A 12,329-nucleotide genomic window follows, 5' to 3' on the forward strand; every position below is an offset into this window, starting at 1 on the left:
GGGTCAGACTCAGTGTAAGCAGCTCTGGATACCACTATGTGGTGCTGTTTTGCTCCTTAAAGGTTTTCAGCCTGGATGGGCAGAATGAAAATGGCAGCACCCTGATGTCTAGCCCAGGAGTTGAAACTACGTGCCCCCCACTCTTCAGTGAGCCCTCACAGAAAAGCAGGCAATCACTCTTGTCTCCTTGGTTTCTGTCTGAACTGTATTCACCCATCCTGTGACTGAGCATTTTTATTCAGCCACACAACTGACTTTCAAGTCTCAAAATTTTCCAGACTCCTCTGGCATGGACCCAAGCTGTTCCTTCCAGGGGAGGGGGGGAGCCTCACTATGTTGCTGCCTTTTGCTGGGCCCCTGTCTAGAGACACAGTCTAGAGGACCTAGACTCACTGTTTTCAGCTGGCTTCCCCACTTCTGGGAGCTCTGCTGCACTCAGACACCTCAATTCTTCTTGTGACCCCGGGGAACCTTAGACCACTGTTATATATGGGATTCCACCCCACTTCACCACCTGAGCACCTTTAAGCTATGGATGTCCTCCACTGTAGCAGACTTCTAAAAGTTCCAATTTTGCACTCTGTTGTTTATAATACTTTGCAGTAGCCTCCTTAAGTTGGCTCCTTCCCCTCTGCTGTATCCTCTGACATAGCACTCCAGATTCAAGTCTCTGCACCTCCTACCTTCCAAAAAGTGGTCACTTTTCTATTTGTAGAATTGCAGCTTTTGTTTTCTCAGATCTCCAATTGATTTTCAGGTGTTCAGAATGATTTGATAACTAGCTGAACTCAAGGGACCAGATGAACTTAGGGTTCCCTACTCCTCCACCATCTTAACTCCTTAAATTTGTTTTATTTTTAAAAATCTGTTCTCCCCCAGAAGACATACAGTATTAGGGACAATGACATCCTTTTAATGAAGTAAATTTCTCTTCTCTTTGGGTTGCTGTATGAACTGTATCAGCAGCTCCATCTGTGCCTCTCCTGCCCCCCCCAACATAAATATACCTAAGACCTCAACGTAGTTGAAATAATGCTGTTACTACCACTATGCTGGGTTTAGTCCCAGGATGTTTAATGATTTTAATATTGTCCCATAGCATAGAAGTGCCTGTATTTCTTTTTTTATATTAATACATTTATTGAGGTATATTTCCTTGAACAGAAATTATTTTTTAAAAGACTAAGGTTTAATTATACATTTTTAATTTGAAATATAGTTGGCATACAATGTTATATTAGTTTCAGGTGTACAACATAGTGATTTGACAGTTCTATACATTAAGCTATGCTCACCAGGATAAGTATAGTTACCATTTGTCACCATGTAATATTATTAAAATGTTATTGATTATATTCCCTATGCTGTACTTTTTATCCCCATGACTTATTCATTTTATAACTGCAAGTATGTACCTCTTAACCCCCTTCACCTATTTTTTCCATCCCCACACCCCTTTCCCCCCTGCAACCACCAGTTTGTTCTCTGTATTTATGGTTCTGTTTCTGTTTTTTTGTTTGTTCACTTGTTTTTCATTAGATTTCATATATAAGTGAAATCATATGATATTTATCTTTCTCTGTCTGACTTATTTCACTTAGGCCCATGCCCACTTCAGCTCCAACCATCTTGCCAGGGTGTCCTTTGTATGGAATGCCCTGAGAAACCCTCCCCCCGGCTTACTCCCACTTCAGCTGTCTTGCCAGGGTGCCATCTGTATGGAGAGCCACAGGATTCCCCTCTGGTTCATGCCCACTTCAGTTCCAGATACCCTACTAAGGTGGCCCCAGCTCTGAGTGTCCTGGGATTCCCAGCCCACACCCCCTAGAGCACCAGCCAGCCAGCCAAAGCCATCAGGCCCATGCAGTCTATAAAGGGGACATCCCTACCCAAGGACATTCCTTCAAATTTAGGAGAAGTAGCTATTCCACCTAATTTATGGACACTAACACAGAAAGTCAAGCAAAATGAGGAGACAGAGGAATACGCTCCAACTGAAAGAACAAGACAAAACTTCAGAAAAATAACTAAATAAAAAGTGCCTGTCTTGCAAAGGTGTCTCATTACATTTTCAGAAGTTGGTGAGGATGGCAGAGAAACAACCTCAGTGTTTATGGAGCTTTACCATTTATGAAGCAAATTTTTATTTGTTATCTTATTTGTTTCTTCCAAAAACTTTCTAAGATAGGATATTATTATCCCCATTTTACATGTAAGGAAATAAGTCACACAATCAGTTAGTGGCAGAGCCAGGACTAAAACTCTGTTCATTCTCTATGGACTTAGTACTATTCCATCTTTAGATCTAAAAAATGACTAAGCTTGCCTTACCTATACATAGCATATTAGTAACATTATTTTCATGTTTAAATGATGGATTATTAATATTAAATCTAATTGGTAATAACAGATATGAGGCAAAATAGGCATGGGCACATCAATTTTATCAACTTAATAAGCATGTGGCTTTGAACAATTTCTTTCTCTTATCAGTGTCTTAGGTTCTTCATCTGTAAAGTGGGAAAAAATAATTGTATGATCTCTAAGGCTCTCCATAATCCTGACATACCATGAGTCTTTGTTGTTCCCCTAAACTACTTTGGATTAGAACAAACTACAGAATTTTCATCTTGTTGCAGTTGAATTACTGAAGAAGAGAGAATTCTGACTTGGGTTTTAGATTAAATCTTCCAGCTCTCCATACAATAATTTAGTGCACACTAGGAGAAAAAATCATTAGTAGCCAAGTGCAAAATCACAGCGAAACCTATTGAAAGTTGTTTTGGAGTGATATTTAATAGCATTGATTTTTTTTTACTTAAGAGTTTATAAGTTATTGGTGTAGAATGCTGCTAGCATAATCAACACATCAGCAAGGAATGGAAATGCATTGTCATGGAAGTTAGTATTTCAGGAAAAGAGATGGCATAGTATATAGTATATCTCATATTCAATAATTCTAGTTCCAAATTTTAGCTTTCCCATTAACACTCAGGGTAGTTAAAAAATTATGTTCAGGGGCTTTAGAATTCCCATCTGTCAATCCACCTGGAGTGAATATAATCTCTGAAGCCCTTTATAGCTAATCTATAACTCTGTGAGGATTCTCCTTTCTATCTGCTTTAAACAGTCAAGGAAATTGTTTTTAACTCAATTTATAAATCTATATCCCAGAAATTGAATTAAGCTAACCAGGGTTAAGAGTCCCCACAGTGAAAGTTAAGGGATAATGAGTAAGTGGTGTGAACAAAATCAATTGAGCCTCTCTCTCCACAGCCTATGTAAGGTGGATTCAGAATATTGGTGGATTGAGCTAAGTGTGGGCTTCACCTGAAGGGTGTCTGTATTTATCTCTTCAACATGTTAATGTCAGTTTGTTAGTCCTGCAGTATAGTTCCCTCTTTTCTTCCCCCTCCCTAGTGAGGTATCTGTATCACTTCTAGTGCTCTGTCCACTAACCCAGCCAATCATCTCTATTCTTCACTGGGTTCTAGTGCCTCTCTGGCCAAAGTTTTCTTTATGTCTTTTGGCTGATGGGGGTGCCAATATTTTTTGTTACTATTTGCATTTGAATAATGCATTCAAGTGCATACAGTACTATTTCAAAAAAGAAAAAAAAAAACCAAACTGTGAATACTTCCAGATATTAAACATTAAGCCTGGCAATTTTAATATATTATTAATATTAATACAACCTATCTGTGAAGTTATTTTAATTTTAAAGATGAGAAAGCTATTACTAGAGGTGTTATATGACTTGCCTAAGGTCACACTAATAAATTCAAATGTATGTCTCTAGACTCTTTAAGCCAAGTTCCCTTTTTCCTTCCATGTATATCTATGTTATCATTTGATTCTCTCGGCAACCCTGTAAGCAAGGGAAAGATTACTCACCTTGTTTTACCTTTTTTATGCTCTATCACAATACCTAAACAGTTAGAGGCTCAATAAAGATGTATTGAATGATTAAGTGCATTGAATTAGGCTTACGAATTAAGGAAATTGAGGTCTAAAATGACTTTTCCAAGGTTATCTGCTGGAGTGGCAGTTTAGAGTGAGAACTGTTCACTTTTGATGTTTTTATTCTGTAGAATTTTCTCAGGGTCTTTTTCATAAAAGGAACCTTTGTAGCCACTAAGAATAAATATTTGTGGGAAGACATATTGACTCTCTCTTAGGACTCCTTCTCAACTGTTATTTTATGTTTTTTATAGACTTGACTAACAGGTTGGTAGGAACAGTTATATCTATTAATGGAAACCTTCTGGGTCCTAGGTAAGAATAGAGATACAATAGTGTAACTTGCTTAATGGTCTACTTCAAATCATGAATACAGCTGGCAGTAGAACCCGGGATTCCTGACTCCTAGTTTATTAATTGATTCTACACTATGCTTCTTGATCCTTGGCAACAGCCATCAGTTTCACTATACCCTCTTTTCTCCTAAACTATGCAGAGAGTGTCATTTTTAGTCCTGTGAAACCACAACAAGCCCCTCCTCACAAAGTGAAAATATCAGTCAGCCTGGACCTGAGTAGGTGGTTATCAAAGTGCCTAGTGCTTGGAAAGACTTACAGAAGGCATCCAAACTGGAGAATCAGGAGGTAGCTGAGGGTCAATAGAAAATTATAAAACTTGGATTCTAGTCCTATTTTAGCCTCTCACTAGCAATATGATTGGGGGCAAATTTGGTGGTGTCCTCTTCGAGCTTATTTCCCCATGTATAAAATGAGAAAAATTAGAGAATCTCCTAAGAGTCCTGGTAGATTTAACATTTAATGGAGTACTATTGTTTGGTTGCCCTATCTCCATAGGGTGGTAGGTAGGTAGACTAAATGCACTTCAACAATCTGGCTCTGTTGTTCTGTGAACCTATGCTTCTCTAGGCTAGAAGAGGGATAAGTTCTTTGTAACACAATTTTCCTTTTTTAATTTTGTAGACTGTTCATTCATGCAGCAAAATTTGGTGAATAACTTCTTTATAAAGATGTATTTATTTATTTTGTGTGTGGGGGGGGACAAAGGAGAGAGAGTCCTAAGCTGACTCCATTGAGCATGGAGTCCAACCCGGGACTCAATCTCATGACCCTGAGATTGTGACCTGAGCTGAAACCAAGAGTTGGACACTTAACCGACTGTGCCACCCAGGTGCCCTTTGGTGAATAACTTTATGATGGGTACTGTTCACAGGCACATTCTGTTAATTTCTGCTTGTGTTTCTTCACTACTGGGTTGGAGCTGGAGCACGTTTGGTTAACCTCTTGACAAAGCTGGAGTAAGGCCTCAAGTATAGTGACTACCACCTGCCTTTTACACAGATAATCATTGTGATGAATAGGAAGTGCTGACTTGGTTAAGATAACGGGCTATTTATTTGGCCCACTCTATTGATTGAAATCTTCTTAAAGTAATTACACATGTAATTGTTTCCTATGAAGAATATTATTTTTTATCTCTTTTTCTTCCACTGTCTCAGACTCTCTCCTAAGCACGCCCCAGATATTCCTGATGACAGCACTGACAACATCACCATATTCACCAGAATTTTAGACCGTCTTCTGGATGGCTATGATAACCGACTACGACCTGGGCTTGGAGGTCAGTTACTATTTTAAGATCATTTTCTTGGTTATTGTCATCTAAAAAGATTCTTAAGGTACCTTCAACACTCTATTGACCAGTGAGTTTAGTGCAAAGTTGGGTTTCATCCTTCTGAGCACTAGAAATTAGTTCTAACCCTTCATTTTATGGTCAATCTCTCTGGTATGGTTTTGGAAAATTCTGAATTTTACTTAGCTAAATGCTTATAGGGTATTATACCACAATATTTGGCCAAGCCCATTTCTGGTAACAAAATACCAATCCCTGCCTGAACAGGAGGTGTGGCCCAGGCATATCTGGGAAGCATGCTTTTGTTTTCAAAACCCTAAGCACATATCAGCCTGAAATTCCAGTGAGGAACAACCTGCTGGCTAGGTGAGATCTTAGTTGGCCATTAGTTTAGTATGATCAGCAATATGATCACAATGAGATAAATGCATTATAATATATGATGGGCTGTACTGAAATGGCAAGTATGCAGATGTATGAATTTAATTTTTTTCCTGAACCGTTTGAGAACTAGTTGCCGATATCATACCCCTTTGTCCCTAAATACTTCAATGTGCATTTTCTTAGAACAAAGTAATTTACAAAACTAATCCTTCACTGTGCAAAGCCTTTTATCTTGATGAAGTCCCAATAGTTCATTTTTGCTTTTGTTTCCCTTGCCTCCGGTGATGTGTCTAGTAAGAAGTTGCTACAGCCAAAGTCAAAGAGATTGCTGCCTTTGTTCTCCTCTAGGATTTTAATGGTTTCCTGTCTCACATTTAGGTCTTTCATCCATTTTGAGTTTATTTTAGTGTATGGTGTAAGAAAATGGTTCAGTTTTGTTCTTCTGCATGTTGCTGTCCAGTTTTCCCAACACCATTTGTTGAAGACACTGTCTTTTTTCCATTGGATAGTCTTTCCTGCTTTGTCAAAGATTAGTTGACCATATAGTTGTGGGTCCATTTCTGGGTTGTCTGTTCTGTTCCATTGATCTATGTGTCTGTTTTTGTGCCAGTAGCATACTATCTTGATGACTATAGCTTTGTAATATAGCTTGAAATCTGGAATCATGATGCCTCCAGTTTTGTTTTTCTTTTTCAGAATTGTTTTGGCTATTCCAGGTCTTTCATGGTTCCATACAAATTTTAGGATGTTTTGTTCTAGCTCTGTGAAAAATGCTGGTGGTATTTTCATAGGGATTGCATTAAATGTGTAGATTGCTTTGGGTAGTATAGACATTTTAACAATGTTTGTTGTTCTACCCTATGAGCATGGAATGTTTTTCTATTTCTTTGTGTCCTCTTCAATTTCTTTCATAAGTGTTCATTAGTTTTCAATGTACAGATCTCTTAACTCTTTGGTTGGGTTTATTCCTATGTATCTTATTGTTTTTGGTGCCATTGCAAATGGGATCGATTCCTTGATTTCTTTTTCTGCTGCTTTGTTATTGGTGTATAGAAATGCAACAGATTTCTGCACATTGATTTTGTATCCTGCAACTTTGCTGAATTCATGTATTCTAGCAATTTTTTGGTGGAGTCTTTTGGGTTTTCCACAGAGAGTATTGTGTCGTCTACAAAGAGTGAAAATTTGACTTCTTCCTTGCTGATTTGGAAGCCTTTTATTTCTTTTTGTTGTCTGATTGCTGAGGCTAAGACTTCCAGTACTATGTTAAATAGTAATAGTAGGAGTGGACATCCTTGTCTTGTTCCTGATTGTAGGTGAAAGGCTCTCAGTTTTTTTCCCATTGAGGATGATATTTATTGTGGGTCTTTCATATATGGCCTTTATGATGTTGAGGTATGTTCCTTCTATCCCTATTTGTTGAGCGTTTTTATCAAAAAAGGATGCTGTATTTTGTCAAATGCCTTTTCTGCATCTACTGGGAGGATCATATGGTTCTTGTCTTTGTTAATGTGGTGTATCATGTTAATTGATTTGCAGATACTGAACCACACCTGCAGCACAGGAATAAATCCCACTTGATAGTGGTGAATAATTATTTTAATATACTGTTGGATTGGATTAGCTAGTATCTTGGCGAGAATTTTTGCTTCCATATTCATCAGGGATATTGGCCTGTAATTTTCTTTTTTAGTGGGGTTTTTGTCTGGTTTAGGGATCGAAATAATGCTGACCTCATTGAAGGAGTTTTCCTTCCATTTCTAATTTTTAAAACACTTTCAGAAGAATAGGTATTAACTCTTCTTTAAATGTTTGGTAGAATTCCCCCGGGAAGCCATCTGGCCCTGGACTCTTGTTTGTTGGGAGATTTTTGATTATTGTTTCAATTTCTTTGCTGATTATGGGTCTGTTCAAATTTTCTGTTTTTTTTTTCCTGTTTCATTTTTGGTAGTTTTTTTTTTAATTTAAATTCAATTAGCCAACATATTAGTTGAAACTAACTAATGTTAATGAAACTAACATCATTAGTTTCAGATGTAATGTTCAATAATTCATCAGTTGCTTATAAAACCCAGTGCTCATCACATCACGTACCATCTTTAATGCCCATCCCCCAGTTGCCCCATCCCCCACCCACCTCCCCTTCAGCAACTCTCAGTTTGTTTCCCAGAGTCCAGAGTCTCTCATGGTTTGTCTCCCTCTCTGATTTCTTCCCATTCAGTTTTCCCTCCCTTCCCCTATGATCCTCTGCACTATTCCTTATATTCCACATATGAGTAAAACCATATGATAATTGCCTTTCTCTGATTGACTTATTTCACTTAGCATAATCCCCTCCAGTTCCATCCATGTCATTGTAAATAGTAGGTATTCATCCTTTCTGATGGCTGAGTAATATTCCATTGTATATATGAACCACATCATCTTTACCCATTCATCTGTTGAAGGACATCTTGGCTCCTTCTACAGTTTGGCTATTGTAGACATTGCTGCTCTGGACATTGGGGTGCAGGTGCCCCTTCATTTCACTGCATCTGTATCTTTGGGGTAAATACCCAGTAATGCAATTGCTGGGTCATAGGGTAGCTCTATTTTTAACTTCTTGGGGAACCTCCATACTGTTTTCCAGACTGGCTGTACCAACTTGCATTCCCACCAACAGTGTAAGAGGGTTCCCCTTTCTCTACATCCTCACCAACATTTGTTGTTCCCTGTCTTCTTAATTTTAGTCAGTTTTGGTAGTTTATGTGTTTCTAGGAATTTATCCATTTCTTCAGAATGCCCAATTTGTTGGCATATAATTTTTTCTTAATATTCTCTTATAATTGTATTTCTGTGGTGTTGGTTATGATCTCTCTTTCATTCATGATTTTATTTATTTGAGTCCTTTCTCTTTTTGATGAGTCTGGCTAGTGGTTTATCAATGAAAATTAGCAATTTTGTTAATTCTTTCAAAGAACCAGGTCCTAGTTTCATTGATCTGTGCTGGGTTTTTTTTTATTTATATATCATTTATTTCTGCTCTAATCTTTATTATTTCCTTTCTTCTGCTGGTTTTAGGCTTTATTTGTAGTTCTTTTTTGGCTCCTTTAAGTGTAAAATTAGGTTGTGTATTTGGGACTTTTCTTGTTTCTTGAGGAAGGCCTGCAACACTATATAATTCCCTCTTATGACCACCTTTGTTGCATCCCAAAGGTTTTGGATTGTCGTGTTTTCATTTTCTTTTGCTTCCATATATTTTTAAAAATTTCCTCTTTAATTTCCTGGTTGACCCATTCATTCTTTAGTAGGATGTTCTTCAACCTCCCTGTATTTTTGGTCTTCCCAGAATTTTTCGTGTGGTTGACTTCAAGTTTCATAGTGTTGTGATCTGAAAATATGCATGGTATGATCTTTTTGTACTTGTTGAAGGCTGATTTGTGACCCAGTATGTGATCTATTCTGGAGAATGTTCCATGTGCACTCGAGAAGAATGCATATTCTGCTGCTTTAGGATGAAATGTTCTGAATATATCTGTTAAGTCCATCTGATCCAGTGTGTCATTCAAAGCCATTGTTTTCTTGTTGATCTTCGGCATAGATGATCTATTGCTATAAATGGGGTTTTAAAGTCCCCTACTATTATTGTATTATTATCAATGAGTTTTTTTAAGTTTGTTATTAGTTGATTTATATATTTGGGTGCTCCCAACTTGGGAGCATAAATATTTACAACTGTTGGATCTTCTTGTTGGATAGACCCCTTTATTATGATGTAGTATGCTTCTTCATCTCTTATTACAGTCTTTGGTTTAAAATCTAGTTTGTCTGATATAAGGTTTACTACCCCAGCTTTCTTTTGATGTCCATTAGCATGAGAAATCCTTCCCTATCCCCTCCCTTTCAATCTGCAGGTGTCTTTAGGTCTAAAATGAATCTCTTGTAGGCAGCATAAAGATAGGTCTTGTTTTCTTTTTTTAATCCATTCTAATACCCTTTGTCTTTTGATTGGAGCATTTAGTCTATTTACATTCAGAGTATTTATTGATAGATATGAATTTAGTGTCATTGTATTACCTGTAAAGTCATTGTTCCTGTAGATTGTCTCTGTTCCTTTCTAGTCATTGTTGCTTTTGGTCTTTTTTTTTGCTCAAAGTGTTCCCTTTAATATTTCTAGCAGTGCTAGTTAGTGTTCATGAATTCCTTTAGTTTTTGCTTGTCAGGTAATCTCTTTATCTGTCCTATTCTGAATGACAGTCTTGCTAGATAAAGTATTCTTGGCTGCATATTTTCCCCATTTAGCATGTTGAATATACCATTGCCGCTTTCTTCTGGCCTGTCATGTTTCTGTGGACAGGTCTACTGCTAAACTTATGTCTTTACCCTTGTAGGTTAAGGAATTTTTGTCACTAGCTGCTTTCAGAATTTTCTTTTTATCTTTGTATTTTGCAAGTTTCACTATGATATGTCTTGGTGTTGACCTGTTTTTGTTGATTTTGAGGGGAGTTCTCTGTGCCTCCTGGACTTGAATGCCTGTTTCTTTCCCCAGATTAGGAAGCTTCAGCTATAATTTGTTCAAATAAACCTTCTTCCCCCTTTACCTGCTTTTCTTCTTCTGGGACTCCTATGATATGGATATTATTGCATTCTATGGATTTGCTTGTTCCTTAAGTCTATGTTTGTGATCTAATAGTTTTCTTTCCCTCTTCTTTTTAGCTTCAGTATTTTCCATAATTTTATCTTCTATACCACCAGTTCATTCCTTTGCTTCTTCCATCCTCTTTGTGATTACATCCAGTTGATTTTGTATCTCAATTATAGCATTTTTTCGTTCACCCTGACTAGTTTTTAGGTCTTCTATGTCTGTAGTGAGGGTTTCTCTGGTGTGTTCTATGTTTTTTGTTTTTTTTTTTTCAAGCACAGCTAGTGTTCTTATGACAGTTTTTCTAAATTCTTGTTCAGATATATTGCTTCTATCTGTTTTGAATAAATCCCTGGCTGTGGTTTCTTCTTGATCTTTCTTTTGTCTTGTCATTTTGTCTAGGTTTTTGTCTTTTGCATGTTATGAAAGCTTGATATGTTTCCTGTTCCTGAGAGTAATGCTATATTAATAAGGGACAATACACTGTCCAGGGCCTGGCAATTCAGGAAGTGTTTCTGGTGTATGCTGTGTGCATTCAGCTATTGGGTTTTGGCTGCTCTTTCCCACAAGTCAATCCTCTGCAGAGTTCTTCCTTGCTTGCAGTGGAGAGTGTTTGGACCATTAACTAGATGTGCTTTGATTTGTTTGTTAAAATAAGCCTGGTTAAAAAAAAAAGCCTGACCCAAAAATGGGAAAAGGAAAAAGAGTAAGAAAAACAGAGAAACAGACAAAAAAAAAAACTATAAGCCTGATTTTAAAGAAAAAGAAAAAAGAAGCCTGATCTAGAAAAAGAGAAAAAGGAAAGAAACAAAGAAGCCAAAAATTATAAACCTGATTCCAAAGGGGGGGGAAAGCCTGGTCCTATTTCCACCAGAACTGAAGCTGATGCTTTGAAGCATTCTATGATCAGTAGACTTGGTGCATGTGGGGGCGGCCTGTGCTGGTCCTCTGGGGTAGGGGCCTGCTGTACTGGCTCACAGTCAGACCTGCCCTACTAAAGATGCCCCTGTAGGGTGCAGGGGGTGGGGTTTGGTGTAAATGGCTCCACCCCCAACTGGGAGTGCTGTGTTGTTCCATGAAGTCCCACTGTTCTAGTGTGTGTGGGGAAGGTGACATCACCCCACTCTCTTGTCCCCAGGGAGGGAAGCTCGTGCCCACCATCGCTCAGGAAGCCCTACAGAAAAGTGAATCATCTCCCCTCTTGTGTCCCAGGCTTCTATCAGATCCCTACCCTCAACCTGTCTATGCCCATGCCATCAGGATCCCTGGCTCCATAATTCTCCTGTGTTTTATCTCTGGCATGTGGCTGGGATTCAAAACTTCAAATCTTAAAAGACCTGGCAAGATGCAGACCTGCTCCTCTCCTCTAGAGGAAAGCCTCACAGCACTGTATCTGGTGCTGTTTGGTCCCAAAAGAGCAATTGCATGGTCACACGGGTGCTTGTAGTTTATGGTGAAGCACAATAAAAAGCTATGACCAGGTTATCTGCCCTCTGCATGTGCTTCTGGCCCTTGCTGATGAACAGCCGTTCAATGGTGCCTGGCGAGTCTTTTGTCCTTGGAGAGGCAATATAGCCTCTTCCAAATATACTCTAGGAAGGGAAACATTCTCTCCCAGTGTGACCTAGGGGATCTCAATACCATGCTGTCCACTGTCCGCTCCTGGGCCTCTGCCCTCCTTTTCCCCAGGAGCACTCCTGCCCACCCAGCTTGA

General features: G+C 38.4%; 1 protein-coding gene across 2 annotated transcripts in view; it reads left to right on the forward strand.

Annotated features, from left to right (window-relative positions):
- The window catches only part of GABRA3 (gamma-aminobutyric acid type A receptor subunit alpha3), a 352,889-nt gene that overhangs the window by 137,720 nt on the left and 202,840 nt on the right, over positions 1-12,329 (forward strand). For both annotated transcript variants that reach the window (XM_032397394.1, XM_032397393.1), the window contains exon 3: positions 5,477-5,598. In XM_032397394.1, the coding sequence (XP_032253285.1) occupies positions 5,477-5,598 (122 nt within the window). The remainder of the gene's footprint in view (positions 1-5,476; positions 5,599-12,329) is intronic.

Source organism: Phoca vitulina, unplaced genomic scaffold (assembly GCF_004348235.1).
Source record: "Phoca vitulina isolate PV1807 unplaced genomic scaffold, GSC_HSeal_1.0 scaffold99, whole genome shotgun sequence".
In the NCBI taxonomy this organism is placed as follows: domain Eukaryota; kingdom Metazoa; phylum Chordata; class Mammalia; order Carnivora; family Phocidae; genus Phoca; species Phoca vitulina.